Below are 25,723 nucleotides of genomic sequence, written 5' to 3' on the forward strand. Positions count from 1 at the left end.
TCCATTACTTCCATATAATATCCTCCATCCTAGGCAGGCTCATCTTTTTCTCCATCCAACTTATGCTACAGTTATTTCTACCTGCAAAGATTTTCCTCTTGAATCTGCCCTACTTGGAATGTCCTCTCTGCTGTCAAACCACATTTATCTATCTTTCAAAGGTCAAGTCAAGACTTCTGTTCTTCTGCAAGTCTTTCTGATCACCCTTCATGATCCCTCCCTTTTTTGAAGTCTAATGTTATCCGCAGCACATAAATACTTTCTCTATATCAACTCTCTAGTGAATTTAGGGCATATTGTATACAAATTTGTAGCCTGAAGAATCCTTACATTCAAATGAAATCTACCAATTAATTCAATACAATCTGTTATTATTCTTTGAGTCATTTCATGGATGTTCTTAAACTATCTCAAATTTAGAATGAACATTTCTAAAAAGTAGAGACAGATCTGGTGCATATAGATGACTAGACTAAAAATGCTAGATTAACCAGGATTTATTTCCACCTTGAATCAGTAACCAAGCTTTTTCTACCTTAGTTAAGATACAGGTTAAATTGAAAACCCTAACATATATAGTCATACCTTTATAAGGTGGGTCTCTATTGAACATTCAAAACAAAATCAATTGCTACTATTTGCCTCAATAGAAAGCACAAATGACTATCTAGTATTTCTTACACAATTGTTCTTTAGCAACAGTTTCAGAATCAACCTATTTTTTTCCCCACAGACAATTTAATAGCACCGTCACACATACACATACACAGAAAAAAGATCTTAGATCTTGTTCTCAAATACAGAGATTTATTTTTTAATTCCTTATAAATCTTTCCCCCAAGATCACTTTAGTTGATCTTTAAGCAGCAACGGCTCAGGCATCTATTTGCACAAGTTACTTCCATTTGTTTGTATGATCATCATGCTATAAAAAGCCAGAGGAGGCAAACTGGTAAAGAGGATTGTCATGGGATATAGGTATAAGGAAGAGGAAGTAAAAGAGCTTTTCTAAGCATTAGTCTAACCTTTCTCAGCCAAACACCCTAAAATGATTAAAGTAGATTTAACGTTCAATACCAATTCTAGAAATTGTATGCTTTCAGGCGTATAAGAAATATCAGTCTCCCCCAAACACCTCCCCCAACTATTCCCAATTATCAGAAGTTCTTTTACCTCAAAAGGCTTTCAAACTATACATGATGGTGGCATCTTATGAGAAAAAATTCTAAAGACTTATTTCAATTTAAAGCTCATGCAAGTCAAGACTTATCCTGAAGTACAATGCCTGTGGTAATTTTCAATTTACTTGGTCTGCTAGCTTTGAGATTATGCAACTCTTAACGCATTATTAATTCCAAGGAATTCATATTACTTTAAATTTTGCACACGAAGTGAGACTGAGTATTTTTATATCACAGTGCTCCAAGTTTTCTTATTTACATACCATTTAATTCAACCACACTGAACTGAAGACAACTTAAAATGCAAATACCTAGGATAATTAATACATGACATAAATAAAGTATATTTTCCTATTTGGAAAGAGAAAGAAAGTCAACCTGAAAAGGGGAATTGTTAAATTTATGTTTGCTCAGGCTAAAAATGAAGTAATCAGCTATTAAACTCTGGTTAAAAAAAAAAAATAGTGGTAGTAGTTAGGCTGATTAGTGTTTATCACATGAGTAAAAATTTTAAATAAATGCTAATGTTTGTGCTGTATTTAAATAATTAACAACACAGCTTAGAAGTGGGTGGCATTTATCACCAGAAACTCAATAGGTACCACCTATGTGAGACTGATGCCAAATAAGCCAACTGAATTATCCCCAAGTATCTCACCTACCATTCTTGTTTTTAGTAGCAGAACTTCCTAGGCAGTTAAGTGTGGCCTGTGACTAGGTTCTGGCCAATAAGATGTTAGTGTAAGTTACATATGCAATTTCCAGAGCATGTCAAAATGAATAAGCAGACTGCTCTCCACTTCCTCTTTCTCTCTTTGAGGGCCAGGTTCAACCATGCATATGACAACACCAAAGGGAATGGCAAAACTTAAAGACAGAAGGAAAGCAGAATGCCGGATGACCTCACGGAACACCTTTGGACTTATTATCACTCAAGAAACTTTCATTCTGTTCTGGCCACTGTCTGTGAGATCTCTTTGTTATGGTGGTTTAGATGGTATCTTGTATACTTTGTACTGAGGGAGGCAATACTCTGTATGCACAGATAACATCTGGATCATTATCTCCTGCTGTAAGCTAAAAAACAAACAAACAAAAAAAACTATAACTAAAGCAATCCCAAAAGAGACCAATTAAGATGGTTAGTGACTTGAAAACCATACATACTGAAGGAAGAGTTAAGAAATTAAAAGTATTTCAAAAGTATTTAACTTGAAAAGATGAAAGTGAGGATATAACAATTTTCAAATATTTGGAGGTTTAGCACAGCAGAGTAGACACACATTACTTTAAATAAAGAATAGAAACTACAGCCCTGGCTGTAGTGGACAGAGCGTTGGCCCATGCACTGAAGGGTCACAGGTTCGATTTCCGGGCAAAGGCATGTAACCAAGTTGCAGGTTCAATCCCGGGCCTGGTTGGGGCATGTTCTGGAGGCAACCAATCAATGTCTCTCTCTCACATCGATGTCTGTCTGTCTCTCTCTTTCTCCCCCTCCCTTACACTCTCTCTAAAAATCAATGAAAAAATATCCTCAGGTGAGGATTAACAACAACAACAAAAGAACAGAAACTATAAGAAAGCCTGTATCATTCATTTAATAAAAAGGTTACTATGTATCATATGCCAGACACAGTCCTAAACACAGATACAACAAACTAGACCCATTATTGGCCCCTGGAAGCTTACAATCTAGTAGGGAGAGGCAGACACTAATCTAAACAAATATTTAATTATAAACTGTGACAAGTCTTCAGAATGGAATGTATAAGACACTAAGAAAAAGAACGTTGGATCCTGATCTCGGGGAGAGGGTGTTTCTCAAAGTTAACACTGAGCTAAAATCTATAGAACAAGTTTCAAGGAAACAAAATCCCTTAAGTTTGACCCTTTCAAGGGTCTAAAATAAATAAATAAATAAAGATGAGACTGAAGAAATGAGCTGTAGCTGGATTATGGAGAGACTTGAAGACTACACTAAGAATTTTGGCAAATAACTAAAGGATATAAAGTTGTAAAAGGAAAGTTATCAGATTTGCCATTATTTTTTTTTAGGGGAGAGGGGCTTTGTTTTCTTGTGTGTTTTAGTTTTATTTTCTTAGGTGGGGGCAATGAAAGAGAAGAGACCAGTTAGAAAGTTTCTGTAATATTCTAGATAAGAAACAACAGACTAAGCTAACAGCAGTGAACCAAATAAAAATAAAGATTTTAAAAACATCCAGGAGAGCCCTGGCCAATTTGGATCAGCAGTTGGAGCGTCGTGTGGAAAGCAATCAGTCGATGTGGCTCTATCACATCAATGTTTCTCTTTGTCTCTCTCTCCCCCTCCTCCCTCCCACTCTGATAATAAATAGAAAAATATCATTGGGTGAGGATTAAAAAAATAAAATATCCAGGAGATAAAATTGTCAGGTACTGGAGAAAGACTAGATATGATAGAGAAAAGAATGTCAAGGATGTCTTCCAGGTTCCAGCTTTGCAACCTGATGGCGAAACCAGTCCTTGTACTAGAGGACGACCAGGTTTGGAGAGGGAAGGGGGGGGGGAGAGAGAGAGAGAGATATCATGTTTTGGACATGATGAGCTGGAAGGTGTGGTAAGCTGAATAAAGGCTCCCCAAAATACAGGTACTAATCCCTGGAACCTGAAAATGGTACCTCATATAGCAAAAGTCTTTTGAAACTATAAAGAAATTAAGGATTTGGGGATGAGAGATCATCCTAGATTATCCAGGTGGGCCCTAAACAGGTGGCAGAAGTAGATGTGACTACAGAGAGTAGAAGGCAATGTGAGGATGGAAGCAGCGACTGGAGTCATGCACTTTGAAGATGGGGGAAGGGGCCACAAGCCAGGAAATATAGATGGCCACCAGGAGCTAAGAAATGCAAAAAAAATAAAAACAAAAAACCCCCACAAAAACACAGGATTCTACTTCTGAACAGTAAGAGACTAAATTTGTGTTGTTTTAAGGCACTGCAATTATGGTAACTGGTTATAGCAGCAATAGAAACTAACACAAAATACCTTTCAAACACCCAAGTGGATATGTCAAGAAGGGAGCTGGGTCTAAAATCTGAAGTGCTCTAGACTGAGGATATAAATCCTAGTCAATTGGAACTTTAGTCTTAAAATAGACTTGACAAAAGAAAATATACAGAGTTCAAACAGCAGGGGTCTTGGAAAGTTCTGATTTAAAAAACACAAAAGAGGAAAGAAAGGCTAAGAAAAAAAGAATGTAAAGGAATTGTCAAGTGGTCAGAGAGGTTAAGAAGAAAACCAAGAGAACACAGTATCATGAAAGTCAAAGTAAGAAAATATAATATTCCCAGAAGAGCTTGGTCAAAATGCTGCTGAGACTTCCAGTAAGATGAAAATGAAAATGCCCACTGGTGAATGAATTATAAGGGCAGAAACCAAACCAGTGGGATCTGAGGAGAGATGAGGAAATGGGGACAACAAACGTAGGCAATCTTTTCAAGAAGTGTGCTGTGAAAAAAGGAAGGTTGGTAGTTAGAGGAAGATACAGGACCAAGATAGAATTTTTAAGATAAAAACACTGAGCAACCCTCAATAGGTTGTATAAATGTTCATTCCCACAGCCAATATAAGAAAGTATGTGTTAAACAAACAAACAAAACAAAAACAGACTCATAGATAGAGAACAGACTGGTGGTTTTTAGAGGGGAGTGGGGACTGGGTGAACAAGGTAAAGGGATTGTGCAGTACAAATTGAAAGTTACAAAATAGTCATGAGGATATAAAATATAGCACAGAAAATATAGTCAATAACATTGCAATAACTATGTATGATACCAGGCAGGTGCTGGAAATACTGGTGGGAACACTTTTAAAGTATATGCTTGTCTAATAACCACTACATAGTACATGTGAAACTAATACAAAATAATATTGAATGTAAACTGTAATTGAAAAAAAAAATTTTTTTAAGTGTGTGTTGCACTACAACCTCATTAATAGAAACTTTTGGATCATTATCAAACTTTCGGATTTTCACTAATTTGGTAAGTAAAAATTAGCATCTTATTAGTTTTAATTTCATTTTCTTAGAAATAAAGTTGGATATCTTTTCAGATAAGAGGATTTAAGGGCCATTTGAATTTCTTTTTCTGTGAACTGTCCATTCACAATGCTTGCTTATTTTTTTATATTGGGTTGTTAGTATTTCTCTTATATATTTCTACAGTTCTATAGTTTAAGTATGTTTAATCCTGAGAACTTCCAGTCAAGATGGCAGTGCAGGTAAATGCGGTCTCGCCTCCTCCCACAACCACATCAAAATTACAACTAAACTACAGAATAACCATCATTCAGAACCACCTGACATCGAGCTGAGTGGAAGTCCTATAACTACAAAATTAAAGAAGAAGCCACACCGAGACTGGTAGAAGGGGCAGAGGTGCAGACGGGCTGGATCCACACCCACGTGTGGTGGATAAAAATCAGGAGGATATCTTGGCTGTGAGGGTCCTCCCTGATTTTCCCAAAATCTCTCAAACAAGCAGCATCTGGTCTCAACGAGCCCCATATCTCTCGTTAAGTGGCCCCAGGCCTGGCCCTAGAAGCAGCCAGCCTTGGTTCACAACTTGGCTTTTCCTGGGCACCTCCAAGCCAGCACAGGAAGCAGCCATCTGCAGATCTCTTTGTAGCTTATCCTGGTGGCTCCGGGTAAGACACAGGCAGAGGCTGACCTTGCCCCAGAGCCAGCACACCCAGTGGACAACTTTAGACCACATCGAAGCACCACCACCCAACCACCTCCACAAGTGACACACTCAAGGACTCAGTGGGTACCAGAGCCCTGCTGAAGTAAGTCTTGCTCTGTGTGTTAGGCCCCAACACCGCTGATCATCCAAGGGAGTCAGAGGCCAGTGGTCAGTGGGCACAGCCAGTCCTCGCAGCTGATCAGGCTGAGTAAATCCCTCTTATTGCGCCAAGAGCAATCAAGACTCAATTACAACAGAAGGGTGTACAGTCCACACTAGGGGTGCACCTCGAGGGCCCAGGTCGGGTGATCAGGAAGGCTGTGCCACTGGACCCTATAGGACACCTACAACCAAAGGTACCCTACAAAGCCTAGGAGACATAGCAACTCTACCTAATACATAGAAACAAACACAGGGAAGAAGCTAAAATGAGGAGACAAAGAAACATGTCCCAAGTGAGAGAACAGAACAACATTCCAGGAAAAGAACTAAACAAAATGGAGATAAGCAATCAATCAGAGGCAGAGTTCAAAACACTGGGTATAAGGATGCTCAAGGAACTTAGAAAGAACTTCAAGGAACTTAGTGAGAACATGAACAACACAAAAAAGAACCAGTCAGAAATGAAGGATGCACTAACTGAAATAAAGAATAATTTACAGGGAATCAATAGTGGAGTAGGTGAAGCCAAGAAGCAAACCATAGATTTGGAATATAAGGAAGCAAAAAACACCCAATTAGAACAGCAAAAAGAAAAAAGAATCCAAAAAAATGAGGACAGTGTAAGGAGCCTCTGGGACAACTTCAAGCATACCAACATTTGCATCGTGGGGGTACCAGAAGGAGAAGAGCGAGAACAAGAAATTGAAAACCTATTTGAAAAAATAATGACAGAAAACTTCCCTAGCTTGGTGAAGGAAACAGACATACAAGTCCAGGAAGCACAGAGAGTCCCAAACAAGATGAACCCAAAGAGGTCCACACCAAGACACATCATCATCAAAATGCCAAACGTTAAAGACAGGGAGAATCTTAAAAGCAGTTCATTACCTACAAAGGAGCTCCATAAAACTGTCAAAAAAACTCTGCAGGCCAGAAAAAAGTGGCAAGAGATATTCAAAGTGATGAAAACCAAAGACCTACAACCAAGATTACTCTATCCTGCAAAACTATCATTTAGAATCAATGGACATATAGTCAGACAAGAAAAAGCTAAAGGAGTTCATCACCACCAAACCAGTATATGAAATGTTGAAGGTTCTTCTTGAAGAACAAAAATATGAACAATAAAATGGGAATAAATACATATCAACAATTAAATCTACAAACAAAATGAGCAAGCAGAACAGAAGCAGACTTATAGATACTGAGAATTTCTTGTTGCTTGCCAAATGGGAAGGGGCTGGGGGGGATGGGTGAAAAAGATGAAGAAATTACACTTGGCCCTCGTTTAATCAGTTCCAGACTCTACTACAATAAATGAATTTCCGAAGTAGGATTCTTTATTTATACACAGCCGTCCCTCGCCACTTCACGCTTCGACATTCACGGCTTCACTCTATCGAGGTTTTTCAAATATAATAACTGCGATAGAGTGAAGCCGTGAACGTCGAAGCGCAAAGTGGCGAGGGACGGCTGTACAAACCAATGGTTACAGACAATAGTGTGGGGAGGCAGGAGTGGGGCAGGATTGGGGTGGAGGAGGTTAAAGGGGGGATATCTGTAACACATTCAACAGAGATTAAGTTTTTAAAAAAAGAATGTTTAATCCTCTGTGAGATATGAATTATAATTTTTCATAATTTGCCTTATGACTGTTTCCAGTGATTTTCATTTTGCATTGTTTTGATCATAGTTAGAAAAGACCTTTCCCACTGCAAATTTATGAGAATTCTTCAATTTTTCTTCTATTACATTTATGTCACTATTTTCTACATTTACATCTTTGACTCCATTTGATATACTGCGTACCAAGATAAATTCTAGATAGGCACCCTGATGTCCCAACTCTATCTTCTCTCTGCCACCAATGATTTAAGATGCTATCACTTTTTTTTTTTTTTTTTTTGGTACGTGTCCCTAGTGGGAACCGAACCTGGGGCTCTCTGGTCCACAGACTGACGCTCCAGCCACTGAGCCAAACCGGCCAGAGCAAGATGCTATCATTTTTATATATCAAATGTCTATGTTTATTCGGCTCTATTTCTGGACTTTTCTGTTTCACTAAACAGTGTATAAACTGGTATACACTTATTTAATATTTAAATCTTTAGAAAGTAGTGGTATGTGATAGGGCACTACTCCATGATTGCTTTTCTTTTTCAAAGCTTTCCTGGCTGTTCTTGTCTGCTTATTTTTTCATATGAACTTCAAAATCAGCTTGGTTATTCCAGAAAAAAACAACCATTTGGAATTTTTATTGGGATTGTGTTATATTTATAATTTAGGAAAAAGCATCATTTTGATGTTGATTCTTCTTAATCCAAGAACACAGTATATCTTTCCATTTAAGCCTTGTGTTTTAATACTAATAAAAAGAATCTGGTAAAGGTGAAAAGGTGAAGAGGACTGATAGTTACACATGGCTTAATTCTATTCCTTATCAAAACCCTACTCAAGTGAGAGTAAATAGAAAGGCTATCAATCCCAGAAGTTCAAAGAGAACAGATGTACAAATGACAGATACAAACTATCAAAACATTTTTAGAAGGTAAAAAGTAGAGGATTTGGCAGACTGAGAACTTAGAATACTGAGTACCTGTATGAAATACAACCAAAAAGGCAGTTTGTGCTACAGAACAATATTAAGGCTAAGTATCACATAACCCATGTAGGGAACAAATTAGGTAGCTAAAAACTAAGGAGATGAGTTTAAAATCTGCATAAAGGTCAGATAAAACCCTCCACTTACCTTCTACCTCCTCATCACTATATATTTTGTGGGGAAAGTGACCAAAGAAACTATAGAAACAAAGATACCAGGCACAAGTATGGAAGAAGCCTTATACTGAAATCAGGAAATCAAGTAAAAATTTATTATTTAACAATAAAATCACCTACCTACTTTCATAGGTCAACTCCAAGAATTCTAGCAGACAGGGTTATAACCTACTCTACTTCCCTTGAAAAAAGATGGTGGATTCTTAATTGTAGAAATTAAAAGCCCCAGGAAAAAAGATCTCTAAATGTTGATATCTGGAACTGTCCTTACAATGATGTGGCTAGATATTCCCTACCCAGTCACCAAATGGTAACTTCCAGCTACATGTTCAGAGTCTCTAATCAGTTTTATACTGACTCATGTTTAAATATAAACAAATCACTGGACAGCTGAAGAAAATAGCTAACACAAACATAAAATTAAAACAAAAAAGAACTTGATGAAACAGAGTCCACTTAGAAAATAAAAATTTCTATATAAGTACAATATCAAAGATGAAAGAAGGTATTGCATCCACGAAACAATAAGTTACTTTTAAAACAACACAAAGAACAAGCTTTTAAATTCAAAACATTATAGTTGAAATAAATTAACAGAGGAGAAAATAAGACAAATCTCCCCAAAAGAACAAAAAGACAAAGAAAAATAAAAGGAAAGATAAGAAAATTAGAGATTCAATCAGGAGGCCTAACATTCAACTAATGAAAGCTTCAGAAAAATTAACAGTGAAGGCCTGGCTGGTGTGGCTCAGCGGATTGAGTGTTGTCCCATGGACTGAGAAGTTCCGGTTCAATTCCTGATCAGGCCACATGCCTGGGCTGCAGGCTTGAACCCCAATAGGGGGCATGCAGGAGGCAGCCAATCAATGTTTCTTACATCAATGTTTCTATCTCTCTCCACCTTCTTCTCTCTCTAAAAAAAAAAAAAAGAACAGTGAAAAGTGAGGTAAGGAAATTAACAAAGAAATAACATAAGAACATGTACCCAAATGAAAGAATATATATTTCCATATTGAAAAGGCCTAAATGCTCATCAGGGTGAATTAATATAAAAAGGCTTATACCAATGAGATTTGACAAAAATCATAGGAGGGTGGCCTTCAACTACATTGATGATGTTTTATTTCTTGTACCAGGTGCTAAGAACACAAGTGTTTATTATTATCTTTTTTATACCCCTCAGTAGGTCTGAAATATTTTATAGTAAATTTAAAAACAGCAGCAGCAGCAGCAGCACCCCAGCCTGTGTGGTTCAGTTGGATGAACACTGACCCATGCACCAGGAGGTAAATGGTTCGATTCCCAGTGGGGGGTACATCCAGGTTGTGGGGCATGCAGGAGGCAGCGAATGGACATTTCTCTCTCATCGATGTTTCTCTCTCTCTCTCTCCCTCTCCCTTCCTCTCTCTGAAATCAATAAAAATATGAAATAAAATAATAAACAAACACAATAACAAAACACACATCTCAAGGCACATTAACATCAGTTTTCTGAAATCTAGCAGTACAGAGATTTTGAAAGTTTTCAGTGAGGAAAATACAAGGCACCTAAAAAAGCATCAGGAATTATGACGACACTGGATTTCTCAATAGCAACACTGGAAGCTTAAATAAAGACACTGGAGTAATACCTTTATAAAGCTGAAGAAAAATGATCTCCAACCTAGAATTCCACACCGATCTAAAGTACAATCAAATGTAACTGTAGAAGAAAGACTTTTTTAGACATGTGAGGTCTCATTTGAGTCAATGAATGTAGGCAAAACAACAGTCATGGAACCCTAGGACAGCAGGAAAAGGCAAACAGGAATCCCAGGATATACATGTACAGGATACATGGGATATATACAGGACATATATCCCCGAATACACCTCTACATATAGTCTCACTGCAATATGATATTACAAAACAATAAACAACCTAAATATCTAAGAATAGGAGAATAAATAAATTGTGATATAGTCACATAACAAAATACCAAATACAGTGATTAAATGAATGAACCAAAGCAATCTGCAGAAATGATACAGGCAAAATATTACTCATAAAATGTTAAATCTCACAAAATAGTTATATATATTATTTCTCTGTTCATACATGCATAGCAAAGTATTAGAAGATGCACTGAAATGATAAATCACAAATTCAGAATAAAAAATTACTTCTGGGGAAAAATAAAAAGCTTATTATTGTATTTAAAATAAGAAAATATAGTCCAGCTGGTGTGGCTCAATGGCTGAGTGTCGACCCATGCATGTACTAGGAGGTCGCCGGTTTGATTCCCAGTCAGGGCACATGCCCGGATTGTGGCTTGATCCCCAGTGGAGGGAGTGCAGGAGATAGCCCATCGATGTTGCTCTCTCATGGATGTTTCTCTCTCTCTCTCCTTTCCTCTCTTCTCTAAAAATCAATCAAAACATATTTAAAAAAAAATAAATAAAATAAGGGAAAATATAAAGCAGATATTCACTTTATATAATTTGCACTTTATATGTGAAGGAGAAGATTCAAGGGGTGGTGGTGGGTAAAGATCTTAAGCTAATAGGTACAGAGTTTCTGTGTGGGATGATGAAAATGTTCTAGAAATGGACAGTGGTGATGGTTGTACAACACTGTGAAAGCACTGAATGCCAGTGAATTATACAGTCCAAATAGTCAAGTAGTAAATTTAATGTTATTTATATTTTGTGACGATTTGGAAAAAACAAACCCTAAGCAAGGTGAGAGAGGAAATCCAGCACACAAGCAGGATTAGCTTCTGAGGAGGAGGTGTGATATCTTCTTTATTACAACACAAAGTAATGTAGAAAAGATGTCTACAGATAAAAAGTTTGAATAGTCATCAAGATAGGCAAGCAAGCTGAACAAAGAAAATAAGTAAACTTCCTAGACATTGTTAAGGGCCTACTGGAAGCCCTATGAAACCTTACAGAGACAAGCTCCTGAAAAATTATCAATATAAAAATGATGTTTAAAAACATTTGCACTATGTAGAGGTTAGACAAGATTATCCCTAAGAGCCCTTGATTTATGATTCTATGAAATTCTAAGAGAATGATATCTAAAGGTCAAAAACATGAATCAGAGTAACAGCAGATGGTATACAGTTTTAAATGATGTTTCTTAAACCTGCCTGATCATAAGAATTGAATTATTTGAGGTATTTATCTCAGGCTTCATTCCAGACCTAATGAATCAGAATTTCCATGAGAGGAATCTGATATTCTAATATGTATTTAAAACTAACAACCCCAGATTATTCTTAGGAATTGGCAAGTTTGAGAAGCTTTGGCCTGGAAATAGCACTCAAATGCAAAGAACAAGTTGAGTTCTACCACCTCCCAAATTGTACATACTGGGTGCACAGTGAAGGAAGAAACAAGTGTTAGGAGTGTTGGAGGAAGGCAAATAGAGACCAAATAACAGAAAAACGAAAGCTGCCATGGAAAGAGTGGAAATAATGCCAACCAGGGAAAAGTTAGCCTTTAGTAAAACCTGAAGTCAAAGTGGGAAGGGGAGAGGTCTAAGATATCGAGGAGGAAAATACCTCTAAGAAAATAGTAGCTAGCTGTGCATGCGTTCAAAGAATTTAATATATTTATAATATCTATGAAAGTTTAAACAATTATATGTAAATACTATACTTATTGCTGTCAATACATACATAGTCCTTCAGATTAGAAACTCAACTTTTAAAAGTTATCCTGGCCCTGGCCAGTTTGGCTCAGCGGTTAGAGCATCAGCCTGCGGTCCAGAGAGACCCGGGTTCGGTTCCCGCTAAGGGCATGTACCTGGGTTGCAGTTTGTCCCCGGCCCTGGTTGGGACGTGCGGGTGGCAACCACTCGATGTGTCCCTTTCACATCGATGTTTCTCTCTCTCTCCCTCCCCACTCTACCTGAACAAAAAATGGAAAAATGTCCTCTGGTGAGGATAAAAAAAAAAAAAAGTTATCCTGTATCAATTGCTGAGTTTGTGCTCTCAATACATAAGCTCATTTGCGCTCTCAATATTCGTACCCTTTTTTTTTTTAATCCTCACCCAAGCATTGATTTTTCCTTTATTGACTTTAGAGAGAGAGGAAGGAAGAGGGAGAGATAGAAACATCAATGAGAGAGAACATCAATCAGCTGCCTCCTGCATGCCCCTACTGGGGATTTGGCTCACAAACTGGGCATGTGCCTTGACCAGGAATCAAACTGGCAACCTCTTGGTGCACAGGTCGACGCTCAACCACTGAGCCACACCAGCCGGCCCCAAGCATATGTTTTTTAAATTGATTTGAGAGAAAGAGAGGAAGGGAGAGGGAAAGAGAGAAAGAAAGATATAGAGAGATAGAGAGAAGCATTGATGTGAGAAAGAAGTATCAATCAGTTGCCTCCCGTACACACCCCAACCGGGGATGGAACCTGCAACCTGGGTATGTTGCCCTGACCTGGAATTAAACCCATGACTGTTTGGTATATGGAATGACACTCCAACTGAGGCACACAGGTCAGGGCTCAACACATACACCTTTTCAAAAATAATTATGTTTTTATGTTTTATTTTTTAAATCCTCACCCGAGGATATTTTTCTATTTATCTTCATATAGAGTGGGAAGGAGAGAGAACGAGGGAGAGAGAGAGAAACATCAATGTGAAAGGGACACATCGACTGGTTGCCTCCTGCATGACCTCGACCAGGGCTGGGGACAAACTGCAACTGAGGTACATGCCCTTGACTGGAATTGAACCCGTGACTCATTGGTCCACGGGCTGACACTCTAACCACTAAGGCAAACCGGCCGGGTTGTTTTTATTGATTTTAGGGAGAGAGAGAGGAAGGGAGAGGGAGAGAGAAAAACAATGATCAGATGCCTCTTACATGCCCCCTACTGGAGATTGAGCCCACAACCCAGGCATGTGCCCCTACTGGGAATCGAACGGGAGACCTCTCGGTGCATGGGACAATGCTCAACCAACTAAGCCACACTAGCCAGGGCTACATATACCTTTTAATAAGTCATTTAAAAACTTAGAATATAGCAGCTTTATTCATAATTGCCAAAACCTGAAGCAACTAAAATGTCCTTCAGTAAGTAAATGGATAAACTGTGATATATCCATATATTGGAATATTATTAGGTGCTAAAAAGAAATGAACTATCGCCCTGGCCGGTTTGGCTCAGCGGTTAGAGCGTTGACCTATGGAACAAAGAGTCACGGGTTCTATTCCAGTCAGGGGCACGTACCTTGGTTGCAATTCAGTCCCCAGCCTTGGTGGGGGTCATGTGGGAGACAACCAATCGATGTGTCTCTCTCACACAGATGTTTCCCTCTCTGTCTGTCTCCCTCCCTCCCACTCTATCTAGAAATAAATGGAAAAATATCCTCAGGTGAGGATTAAAAAAAAAAAAAGGTGAGTAGTAAGCAGGGGTTGTGGGAGAGAGGGAAAGGATGAATAGGCAGAGCACAGAGGATATTTAAGATGGTGAAAATACTGTTATGCTACTACGATGGATATAAGTAAGTCAAAACTAATAGAATGTACAACACTAAGAGTGAATTCTAGTGTAAACTATGGACTCTGGGTGATTATGATGTGTCAATACTGGTTCACCAATTGTAATAAATATACCACTCTTGTGGGGGATGTGGATAATGGGGAAAACTATGCATAGGTGAGGGGCTGGGAGTATGTGGGAAAGCTCTGTACCATCCCCTCAATTTTGCTGTGAACCTAAAATTGCTCTACAAAATAAATTATTAAAAACAAAACAACACTAAGCTAGAAATATACTATATGGAAAACCCTGTGTGTGGAGGTAGGGGGAATAATTATTCCACAGAACCTTTGTTTCATGAAGAAACCTATTTAAGCTGATTATTTAAAAAACAGAAACAAAAAAGCTAGCCAGCAATCTTCCTAACCCTGTGACCTATGAATAGAAAGGCATTCCCAGTTTAAAACATACAATAAAAAAGCTGTATAAGTCTAAGTCATACTTAGAATGACAGAAAAATAAGAACCAAACATACTATTTTTATGCTGTTTTTTATTTATTTTTATCTTCAGATAGAGCGGGAGGGGGAGAGGGGGGAAAAGAGAGAGAAAGAAACATCAATTGATTGCCACCCACACGACCCCAACCAGGACAGGGGACAAACTACAACCGAGGTATGTGCCCTTAGCTGGAACTGAACCTGGGACTCTCTGGTCCGCAGGCCAACGTTCTAACCACTAAGCCAAACTGGCCAGAGTATTTATGCTGTTTTTTAAATAAAAGCTCTTAAAATATTTATTTTTCCTTTTATATAACACACTGATGTGTAGTTCTGTAAGAGTTTCTCAGCTATCACCAAGCTATAAAGCACCCTACTAATTCTAACTCTTAATTAGTACCACCAACTCACTATAAAATGTTAATCATATTAATCAAACAAGGGAAGGACCTATAAGCCCATTTTAGGCCTAGCCACAACACAGAATAAATGAAGAAATAACATTTGTCGATTTTCTCTGGAATAGTAGACATTACCATGTTATAGTAATAAAAGTAGCATTTATAAGAACTTCTAAATTGAGTTAAAGAGCTATGATCCTCAGTAAAAGACCTCAATATTATATATATGTATAAATATATACATAAACCTTTTTTTAAAGCAGAACTTAAAATATACATTTGCCAAATAAAGAATAAAACATCCCATTACAGTAGATACACTTTTTAAATTAATTCCCTCTCCCACCAGCACATACATATACATACCCCCTTTTCCATATATACCATTCAATTACTTAGTTGCTATAAGGTGAAATAGTCTCATATGGTAATATTTAAAACAACTCCTTATTTAACTTCACTATATTTTTAGTGTTTTTTGTGCTTGTTTGCAATTCATGTACATGGACCAGCAACATCAGCATCATCTGGGAGCTTGTTAGACATGCAGACTATAAAATCCCAACACAGACTTACAAAAACAAAATCTGCATTTTATGTGTACATTAAAATTTGCTAAACCCTCACTTACATGGTTTAATACCATTCAAAGTTAGGAAAAAATGTCCTTCGAAGAACTGCCGTTCTTTAACCTTGGAAAAGGTCACAACCAAAACGTGATCTTGCTCACCTATAAAACAAAGGCTTGGAAATGATCCCCACCTACTCTAAAATCCTGTTAGTCCATAAAATGACTAGAAGAATACTGAAATTGTTAATCAGTTTATCAGCTGCCACAGGATTTTTATAAGGAGGGCAGCCAAATAGTGCATATTATTGTAAGTAAAACATTTCCAGGTTTAGCATTAAAAAAGTTCTAGCCCAGCTGGTGTGGCTCAGTTGGCTGAGCATCAACTCATGCACCAAAAGGTCACTGGTTCCATTCTCCGTCAGGGCACGTGCCTGGGTTTTGGGCTCAATCCCCGGCAGGGGGCATGCAGGAGGCAGCCAATGGATGTTTCTCTCTCATCAATGTTTCTAGCTCTCTCTCCCCTTTCCTCTCACTCTCTAAAAATCAATAAAAATATTTTTAAAAATAAATTTTCGTTATTGATTTTAGAGAAAGGGAAAGCGAGAGAAAACTAGAAAAATCGATGAGAGAGAACATCGATTGGCTGCCTCCTGCATGCCCCACACTAGGGATCTGGCCCACAACCTGGGCATGTGCCCTGACTGGAAGAATCGAACCAGCAACCTCTTGGTGCATAGGTCGACACTCAACCAGTGAGCCACACTAGCCAGGCTGAAAACATTTTTTAAAAATAAGTTTTCTAGTGCCAATAATTACACGATATAATACCTAGGCAAAAAAAAAATCACAAATTAGATTACTCATACACACACACACTTCTAATTTTTCTCCATTAACTGACCAAAAGATTCCACAAACACTTAAGTGTTTTTGGTCAAAACTGCTATTAAACCAATGAATTACTAATTAGACCTGAATAATCCTACAGAATTATAAAAATACCACACTGTAGCCCTTTATTATATTTTTAAACTTATATTTATTGTTGAATGTATTACAGATGTCCCTCCCTTTCCCCCCATTGACCCCCTCCTCCCCACTCCCACCCTTCTCTTGCCTTTCACCACACTATTGTCCTGTGTCCATTGGTTATACACAGAAGTTCTTTGGTTTATCTCTCCCCACCCGTCCCTTCTCTTTGAGATTTGTCAGTCTAACAACCAATTTGTAATTCTTAATCCCTTCACCTTTTTCACCCATTCCCCCACCTGGCAACCAATAAAATGTTCTCTGTATCTGTGAATCTGTTTCTGTTCTGCTTGTTCATTTTGTTCATATATCCAATTGTTGACAGATACGTTTTATTGCCATTTTATTGTTCATATTTTTGATCTTCTTTTTCTCCAAAAAGACCCTTTAACATTTCATATAATACTGATTTGTGATGAACTCCTTTAGCTTTTTCTTGTCTGAGAACATACTGTAGTCCTTTAGATTAAGAATTCAAGCTTTACAAAGTTATCCTTGCATCAACTGCTGAGAGTTAATTCATCAAACTTGAGGATCAGCTTGGTGCTTCAAGTGATATTTATCATGAACTTAACTACTTTGGTGTTAGAATATTTAAGTTTTACAGAACATTCAAAGAAAAAAAATCACCTATATGTGATGTGCATCCTAGCTTTGTGACTACAACAGTTTAAAAATATAAAAATAACAATCTACAGGTTTTCTTGTGCAAAACAAATTACATTTTACTCCCTCCATCTAGTGAAGATGAGTTCTAAAGCAGTGTTTCCCAAACTAATGTGCATATGAATTACCTGGGGATCTTGTTAAAAGGCAGATTATGATTCAGAAGATCTGGTTAGGGGTCTGAGAGTCTGCCTTTCCAGCAAGCTCCCTGTTGATGCCAAATTCATACATAGAGCTTAAGTAGCAAGCTTCTTTTAAAAAAGTATAATTTACAATATTAAGATGCTATGGTGTGCAAAGCACTGGTCTTGATAGTTACCAATTCAATTCCCAATTGAGCAACCTAACATTTTCCCATCCTTATTTTACTTGATTCCTCATACAGATATGATACTTAATCACTCCATCATTCATAAAAGCTAGAAAACCTGTCAACTAAACTTCCTTTTACCTCTCTTTCTGATCCCTTCCCCTGTTCCTCATACTTACACAGGATTACATTCTCTGGTTTATCTCTTTTCCAATCTAATGCTGTCCCTGGATCACATAAGCTAATGGATTCAACTTCTGCATCTCCATCCTAGACATGTCTCCCAATCTCAGATCCATATATTTAACTACCTAATAGACATGTCTAACCATAAGTCTTCACAGGTACCTCCAACACAAAATATCTCAAACAGAACTCCTCAACACCTTCTATCCCAAAACCAGCTTTTTCAACCCTGTATTGACTTTGTGACCAGCACCACCATCAGCCCAATGTCAAAATCACACCTTAAGACTCTATCTTTACCCTGGCCGGTTTGACTCAGCGGTTAGAGCGTCGGCCTACTGAACAAAGAGTCACAGGTTCGATTCCAGTCAAGGGTACATACCTGCATTGCAGTTCGGTCCCTGGCCCTGGTCGGGATCATGTGGAAGGCAACCAGTCAATATGTTTCTCTCTCTCTCCCCCACCCCCACCTCCCACTCTATCTGAGGATAAGTGGAAAAATATCCTTGGGTAAGGATTAAAAAAAAACAAAACTCTATCCTTCTCTCTCACCAAGTATAAATAACCCATCTTCTAATTATTTCTCAAATTCCATTCCTTCCTCTCCAGCATCAATATCAGTTTGTATATGAATCATTTCTGTCTGGTTACCATAGTAACGTAACCAGTCTTCTTGCTTCCAATCTCATCCTCCACATTGTGTAATCCTCTACAAACATAACTTGATAACATGCCCCTATTAAAATTCACCAATGATTTCCCATTACCTTTAAGAAATAGTACTAATTTTTATTAGCACATCATATAAAGCTCTTCACAATATTGTCTATCTCTCTGGACTCAACTCCCACAACCCCTTAAGTCAGCATGTATTCTTGCCATATCAAGCTATTTGCAGCTCCCTGAAAGTGCTACATTCTTTAATGTCTGTGTGCCTGCATAGATATTATCCTTTTAATAGCTTTATTAAGCTAAATGCTAATCTTTCAAGACTCTAGCATTACATTCTTTTTTATCCTCACCCGAGGACATTTTTCCATTTTTTGTTCAGATAGAGTGGGAGGGAGAGAGAGGAAGAGAGAGAGAGAGAAACATCAACGTGAAAGGGACACATCGAGTGGTTGCCACTGCACAACCCAACCAGGGCCAGGGACAAACTGCAACCGAGGTACGTGCCCTCAGCGGGAACCGAACCCGGGTTTCTCTGGACTGCAGGCCGACGCTCCTAACCACTGAGCCAAACCGGCCAGGGCTAGCATTACATTCTTTAAAATGCCTTTTCTAATCACCTCGATGAATTAGGTAACACTATAAACGGTGCTCCCTCTCTTACAACTGTTTTCCCTATGCATACCTCTACCCTACTACTTGTCAAACTATATTATAATCACTGGTTTATTCATGTCTGTCACCAGACTGCGCTCAGCAGTTAGGTTTTTTTTAAAAAATTAATTAATTAATTTATTTATTTAAGAGAGAGAGGAAGGGAGAGGGAAAGAGAGATAGAAACATCAATTGGCTGTCTCCTGTATGCCCCCCACTAGGGATTGGCCCCGCAACCTGGACATGTGTCCTGACCGGGAATCCAACCGGTGATCTCTTGGTGTATGGGTCGATGCTCAACCACTGAGCCACACCAGCTGCACTCTATTAGTCCTTTTAAGAACAGAATATGCAATACACGGTAGGTTCTCAATAAATGTTTACTGAACAAACTATCTTGAAATATACTCACAAATAATTATTATGGCTACATATTTAAATTATAATTTGCAAATAACTATGTCTCCAAGTTTACTTCTCTTTAATTTTGGCTTAACAGAACTTGGTAAGACTTCACAAAATATGTAAGTCCAAAATACTTAATTCCCAACAATCTAAAGGTATTTGTTAAAATTAAAATAGCCTTCTGAATATTGTGTTAAACTGGAATATTTGAATTTCACTGACTACAATGTTAGACAAATAAAAGCACTAGTTTCTTCTCCAATGACTGAAGGAAGGAGGGAGGATGGTAAAATGAGGCACATATTGTTCAAGTGGCCTAGGTTTGCACCCTGACTCGACATACTAGCTATATGACCTTAGATAACAATAAACATCTCTAAGCCTCAGTTGCTTGGATGAAGAACAAAGATAAAACTGTTTACCTACCACATGGGTTGTGTTTAAAATATTCATATATGAATGTGAAAGCATTTCTATAAACCATGAAGTACTAAATAAATTTGAACTACTGTGTTAGCTTCCATCCCAACGTCTGCCAATGATTCCACAACTGCAAATTTAAAGTTTCTTAGGCTACACCAACCTCCAGACCCACCTCATACTTCTCTCCAATGACTCAAAATTCATACATAAAATGAAGTGCCAGGATTACCAGAGCATGAGACTTACTCAACAGTCCTCAATATTCTCATGTGGTTGAAGTGTTCAATAAAACAATCTGATACATTCTTTAAAAAGTGGTTATTTTATATATATCAAAGTAAATCTCAAGGTAAGTTGTTGGTACAGTCATTGAAATTTCAGCTCCATTTAAAAAAATTAATTGGAAGACAAAAATCAGCAGGGAATATTTAGAGATATCAGCTCTAAACATCTTGATCCATTCTAGACTAACTAATATTAAAGTTAAAAAGTTACCATCACAAAACCAAGATTCCCCTGCCCCAAGTTTCTGGCTTACTTCTCAGATATGCTTATCAGTCTATCAATCAGAAGAGAAAATTTGCTGCATCTTTCTAAACTAAAAAAGTGATACAACATATTAATTCTGCTCTCAGCAATATCTTTCTTTGTCAAATAAGGACTTATGGGGACTATGGACTATATTGGGAGAATTATTTTTAGTCCCTTCTGCAATATTGATAAAAATAGGATTCCTTAACCTTCAAGGGGCTATATGCCTTTTTTAAAAAAAGGAAAAAGAAAAAACAAAATCTACTACAAAAGTCAGCACTTCGGTACCTGATTGCGGTAACAAGGCCAAAATCCAAGACGAAGCCCTTTATTGCACATCGTGTTCCAACATCTTGGGCAGCCCCATCTTGCGACCTCTCCAGATTGGCTGCTCCTGCTCTCTCTACTGCAGAGAGAACTTCAATTAGAGAAATTCTGAAGCTCATAAATCTACACTGGATACTCCCCTCACTGGAGGCAAGGATGGAAAGAATCACTAAAAAGATTCAAGTCAGAGGAGATTTCATATCAAAGTGGCTTCAAACCACTATAATGCAGACAGCTGAGAGTCTTATGACACAATAGTCTATTTACCTTAAAAAAAAAAAAAACAGCTTAAAGAAAAGAATGGCAGCAAATTAGATAACCTGGAAAAAATAGGTTATATAATCATAAATCTCCAAGAGTGTAACATTCTCCACTAAACTTGGGTAGAATTTGTATCTATAACACAAACGTATAGCTGACCATTCATGTTCATAACCCTTATGAGAAAAGCAAGCAAGAAAAAAACTAGACATATTATCAACTTCATTTTATGCCCTAAAATAACTTCATTGAAAAAAAAATGTTTGGTTTAAAACCACTGGTTAGGAAGGAGAGGTTTCCCTGCTGACTTAAGCCTAGCTGCCCAAGCAAGGCTTCAGAAAATGTCTTCACCTACAACAGTACATAGGCAGAAGGAGCAGCAGCTATGGCGGTCTTCCTAGTGACACTTCCAAGGCACATAAAGAAGGTATGTTTCTGGGATAGACTGCCAACAAGTTACTGAAAGAAAAACAGAAAGAGCAAAAACCTGGCAAATAAATAGGCCAATGCCCTCATGTGTTTTATTATGACACAAAAGGTTAAGTTTACCAAAGTTACCTTGAGGCTACTAGATCTAAATCACACCTTCCATACTAACATTACCTGATCCGTGAAAAAATGGTTAGTTTTCAAGCTGGTTTTCCATAAAGACATGTAATCATGTATAACATGTATAAAGAATTTCTTAAACCAAGCAAGTAATAAACTACATCCCAAAGAACTTTAGCAATCAAGATTTTTCAACTAGAGAAATAAACAATTTGAACATTTACCACCATGAATTGTTGTAAAAAGTGTGCTGATGAAACAGAATGAGGTTAGTACTGTTGAGATACTATAACTATACTTAGTAAATAATTTAAAAATGATTTCACCTTACCTGAGTGTGAAAATTTGAAATGGTGGTTGTTTCAATATCTTTCTTGCCCAGTATTTCCATTTTCACTGGAGTGTTGGGAAAATTAAAAGCAAAATAGTCCAAGAAGTCCGGGAGATATGCAGCCGCTCCATGCACTATTGCTAAAGCATAGTAAGCAGCATTTTTCTCATTTTCACTGAATGTCAAAGCAAGAAACTCCTCAGAAAATCTTTCCATCTCCATTGGAGACAAAAATGAGAGTTCATCCATGTAAGCATGAAGGACAAGAGCACCACCATTGGACTGGTGTTCCTCATGAATAAAGTTGCTAAATTTAGTACCTGTTTTTAAGAAATTTCTACGAATAGAATGCTCCTGGTGGGTCATAAAAGGTGTTTGTACTCCCTGGGGTACCCGGTATTCTTGCATGCCCAAATTTAATCGGCACAGCTGTTCATCTTTCAGATACCTGAAGGACTCCTTATTAACTCCGGAAGTGCTATTTACTTGTCCTTGGGTGAGGATTTCCTTACTGATGCGCGTCAGGCCAGCACAGACAGTTTGTACTTCCTTATTATACATTTTAAGGCGTCTTCCTCGCATATCTTCTCGGTGTTTCTTTTTCTTTTTCTTCTTTATTTTCTTCAAGACAAAATCATCAGCTCTCTGGGTTTTACCATTTTCATCTGGTGTTTCTGGCCACAATAATTAAAAAGAAGTTAGTTGCTAGGTCTAGTGTCAACATACAAACTTCTTAAGGTACTTGATCTCAAATTAAATAGCCTATTCTCGGTTTCTATGAATTTGCCATCACAGATTTCATGTTTATAAAACAAATGAGATAAAAATCTTAAGATACAAATACTACCCAACCACTATAAATTGTATTATAAATGAAAAGAACTGACAAATTACAAGGTTACAAAATGCTTACATTGTCACTTCTCCAGAAAGCCTTCTATTAGTAACTCTTCTCCACCCAATTTGGATAGCTACTCCTACTATGTGTTTTATTACTGTACTTCTCGTCACAGCATTTACCAAATTTAATGCTATTACTTACTTAATTTTGTACCTATCCTCTAAACCAGTGGTTCACAACCTGTGGGTTGCGACCCCTTTAAGGGTTGAACAACCCTTTCACAGGGGTCACCTAAGACATAACAGTAGCAAAATTACAGTTATGAAGTAGCAACAAAAATAATTTTATGGTTGGGGGTCACCACAACATGAGAAACGTATTAAAGGGTCACGGCATTAGGAAGGTTGAAAACCACTGCTCTAAATTGTAAGCAATCTAAAGTCAGATATATAGATATAGATATATATCTTACCTTTCTTTCCAGAGCATCTAACACATGTATAACCTTATCCCATTTTTATAATATAAACATTCATTCATTCACACATTTATTTAGTACCTACTATGTACCAAGGATACTTCTGGGCATTGGGGATATGGTATTAACTAAAAAAGACATGATCTCTACTCTCTTGGACCTTACAATCTAGTTGTACAAGAAAAAGAAAGTTATCAGTAGGTTACTCTAGAAGCTGGGGAAGCTCTCTTTGGAAGGTGACATTTAGACAGAGTCCTAAATAATAAGACAAGACAAGCATGTTTTTGAGAGAAAAATATTCAAGGAAGAAGCAAAGTACCTAAAGAGAGGAAAAGTCTGACTTATCTATGTTTTGTATATATAGAACACAGAAAAAATATCTGGAGAAATATATACCAAAGTGTTAATGGTAGTTATCTAGGCTGGTAGGATTATAAATGTCTAGCTTTCTTCTTTTTTGCTTATCTGTATTTTCTAATTGTCTGCAAGAACATATATTCCTTTTATAATTAAAAAATATATTTTTAATTTTAAGTGATTATCATGGATTGACAAACCCCAAATAGAATGGCATCTTTTATTCACTAGTTGGAAAATATACCTAGCAAAAATTCTTTAGGATTAAATATCAGGCATAGTCCTGACCAACCTTCAAGCATGGTATGGTATTTACTGGATAGAATTTATCCACCCAACAATAGTATTTCTGACATGACTCAACTAATTCAGTGCTAACACAGCTACTCCAACTAATCCTATTACCACACCTGGGAAGAACAAGTTCAGTAAATTTTACAGTAAAAAATTTACTTGGAATAGTATATGAAATAGTTATGGGAGAGCATAATTGCCAACGATACATTAGGTAAGGGGTTAATTTCCAAAATATATAGAGTACTCACACAACTCAAAAAAAAGGAAGACAAAGAATCCAATTAAAAAATGGGCAGAGGTCCTAAATGGACACCTCTCCAAACAGGACGTACAAATGGCCAAGAGAGTCTGGCCGGTGTGTCTCAGTGGTTGAGCATTGACCCATGTACCAAGAAGTCGCCAGTTCAATTCCCAGTCAGGGCACATGCCCAGGTTGTGGGCCCAATCCCCAGGAGGGAGCATGCAGGAGGTGGCCAATCGATGTTCTCTCTCATTGATGTTTCTAGCTCTTTCTCCCTCACACTTCCTCTCTCTCCAAAATCAATAAAGGGGAAAAAAAAGTCACAAATGGCCAAGAGACATATGAAAAATGCTCAACATCACTAATCATCAGAGAGATACAAATTAAAACAACTATGAGGTATTACTTCACACCTTTCAGAATGGCTGCCATCAACAAATCATCAAACAAGTGCTGGTGAGGGTGTAGAGAAAAGGGAACTCTAGTACACTGCTGATGGGAATGCAGACTGATGCAGCCACTATGGAAAACAATATGGTGTTACCTCAAAAAATTAAAAATTGATCTGCCATTTGACCCAGTCATGCCACTTCTAGGAATATATCCTAAGAAACTTGAAACACCAATCAGAAAGAATATATGTACCTCTGTGTTCATAGCAGCACTATTTACAATCACTAAGATCTGGAAACAGCCCAAGTGTCCATCTATAGATGAGTGGATAAAAAAGCTATGGTACATGTACATAATGGAATACTATGCACCTGTAAGAAAGAAAGATCTCTTATCCTTTGAGACGGCATGGAGGGACCTGGAGAGTATTATGCCAAGCGAAATAAGCCAGTCAGAGAAAGACAAGTATCACATGATCTCACTTATTTGTGGAATATAACGAACAAAATAAGGTGATCAACAAAATAGATCCAGAGACACAGAAGTAGGGTTCAGACAGACAAACTTCAGAGGGGGGTAGAGAAGAGATAAACCAAAGAATTTATGCATATAAGCATAACCATGGACATAGACAACAATGCTGGGTGTGGTGGGGGAAACAGGAGAAAGGTGTTAATGGGAGAAAAAAGGAGAAACATCTAACAAAAATAAGTTAAATAAAAACTAAAAATAAATTTACTTGGTATGTAACATGTAAATATGATAGTTGTAGTACTCTATACAAAATCATTCTAATCACCAGATATTACAGGTTATAAAATCTTCTAAAGAAAATATTTAAAAGTGCAAATCAAAGACTTTAAAGTGATAGATATCAAATGATTTTCATTCTATTTAATACTTGCTTTTAAACAACAAAATGAAAATCATTGGCAAACATCACTTGTAATTAAACTGAGATCATTTACCAAAAT

At 37.5% G+C, this 25,723-nt stretch overlaps 1 protein-coding gene across 1 annotated transcript in view; it reads right to left on the bottom strand.

The window, feature by feature from the left end:
• RSBN1 (round spermatid basic protein 1) overlaps positions 1-25,723 on the bottom strand; it is a 53,945-nt gene that overhangs the window by 17,443 nt on the left and 10,779 nt on the right. The window contains exon 2 of the mRNA XM_036272772.1: positions 22,143-22,816. Coding sequence (XP_036128665.1) covers positions 22,143-22,816 — 674 coding nt within the window. The remainder of the gene's footprint in view (positions 1-22,142; positions 22,817-25,723) is intronic.

This window comes from Molossus molossus, unplaced genomic scaffold, assembly GCF_014108415.1.
Source record: "Molossus molossus isolate mMolMol1 unplaced genomic scaffold, mMolMol1.p scaffold_m16_p_20, whole genome shotgun sequence".
Taxonomy (NCBI): Eukaryota; Metazoa; Chordata; class Mammalia; order Chiroptera; family Molossidae; genus Molossus; species Molossus molossus.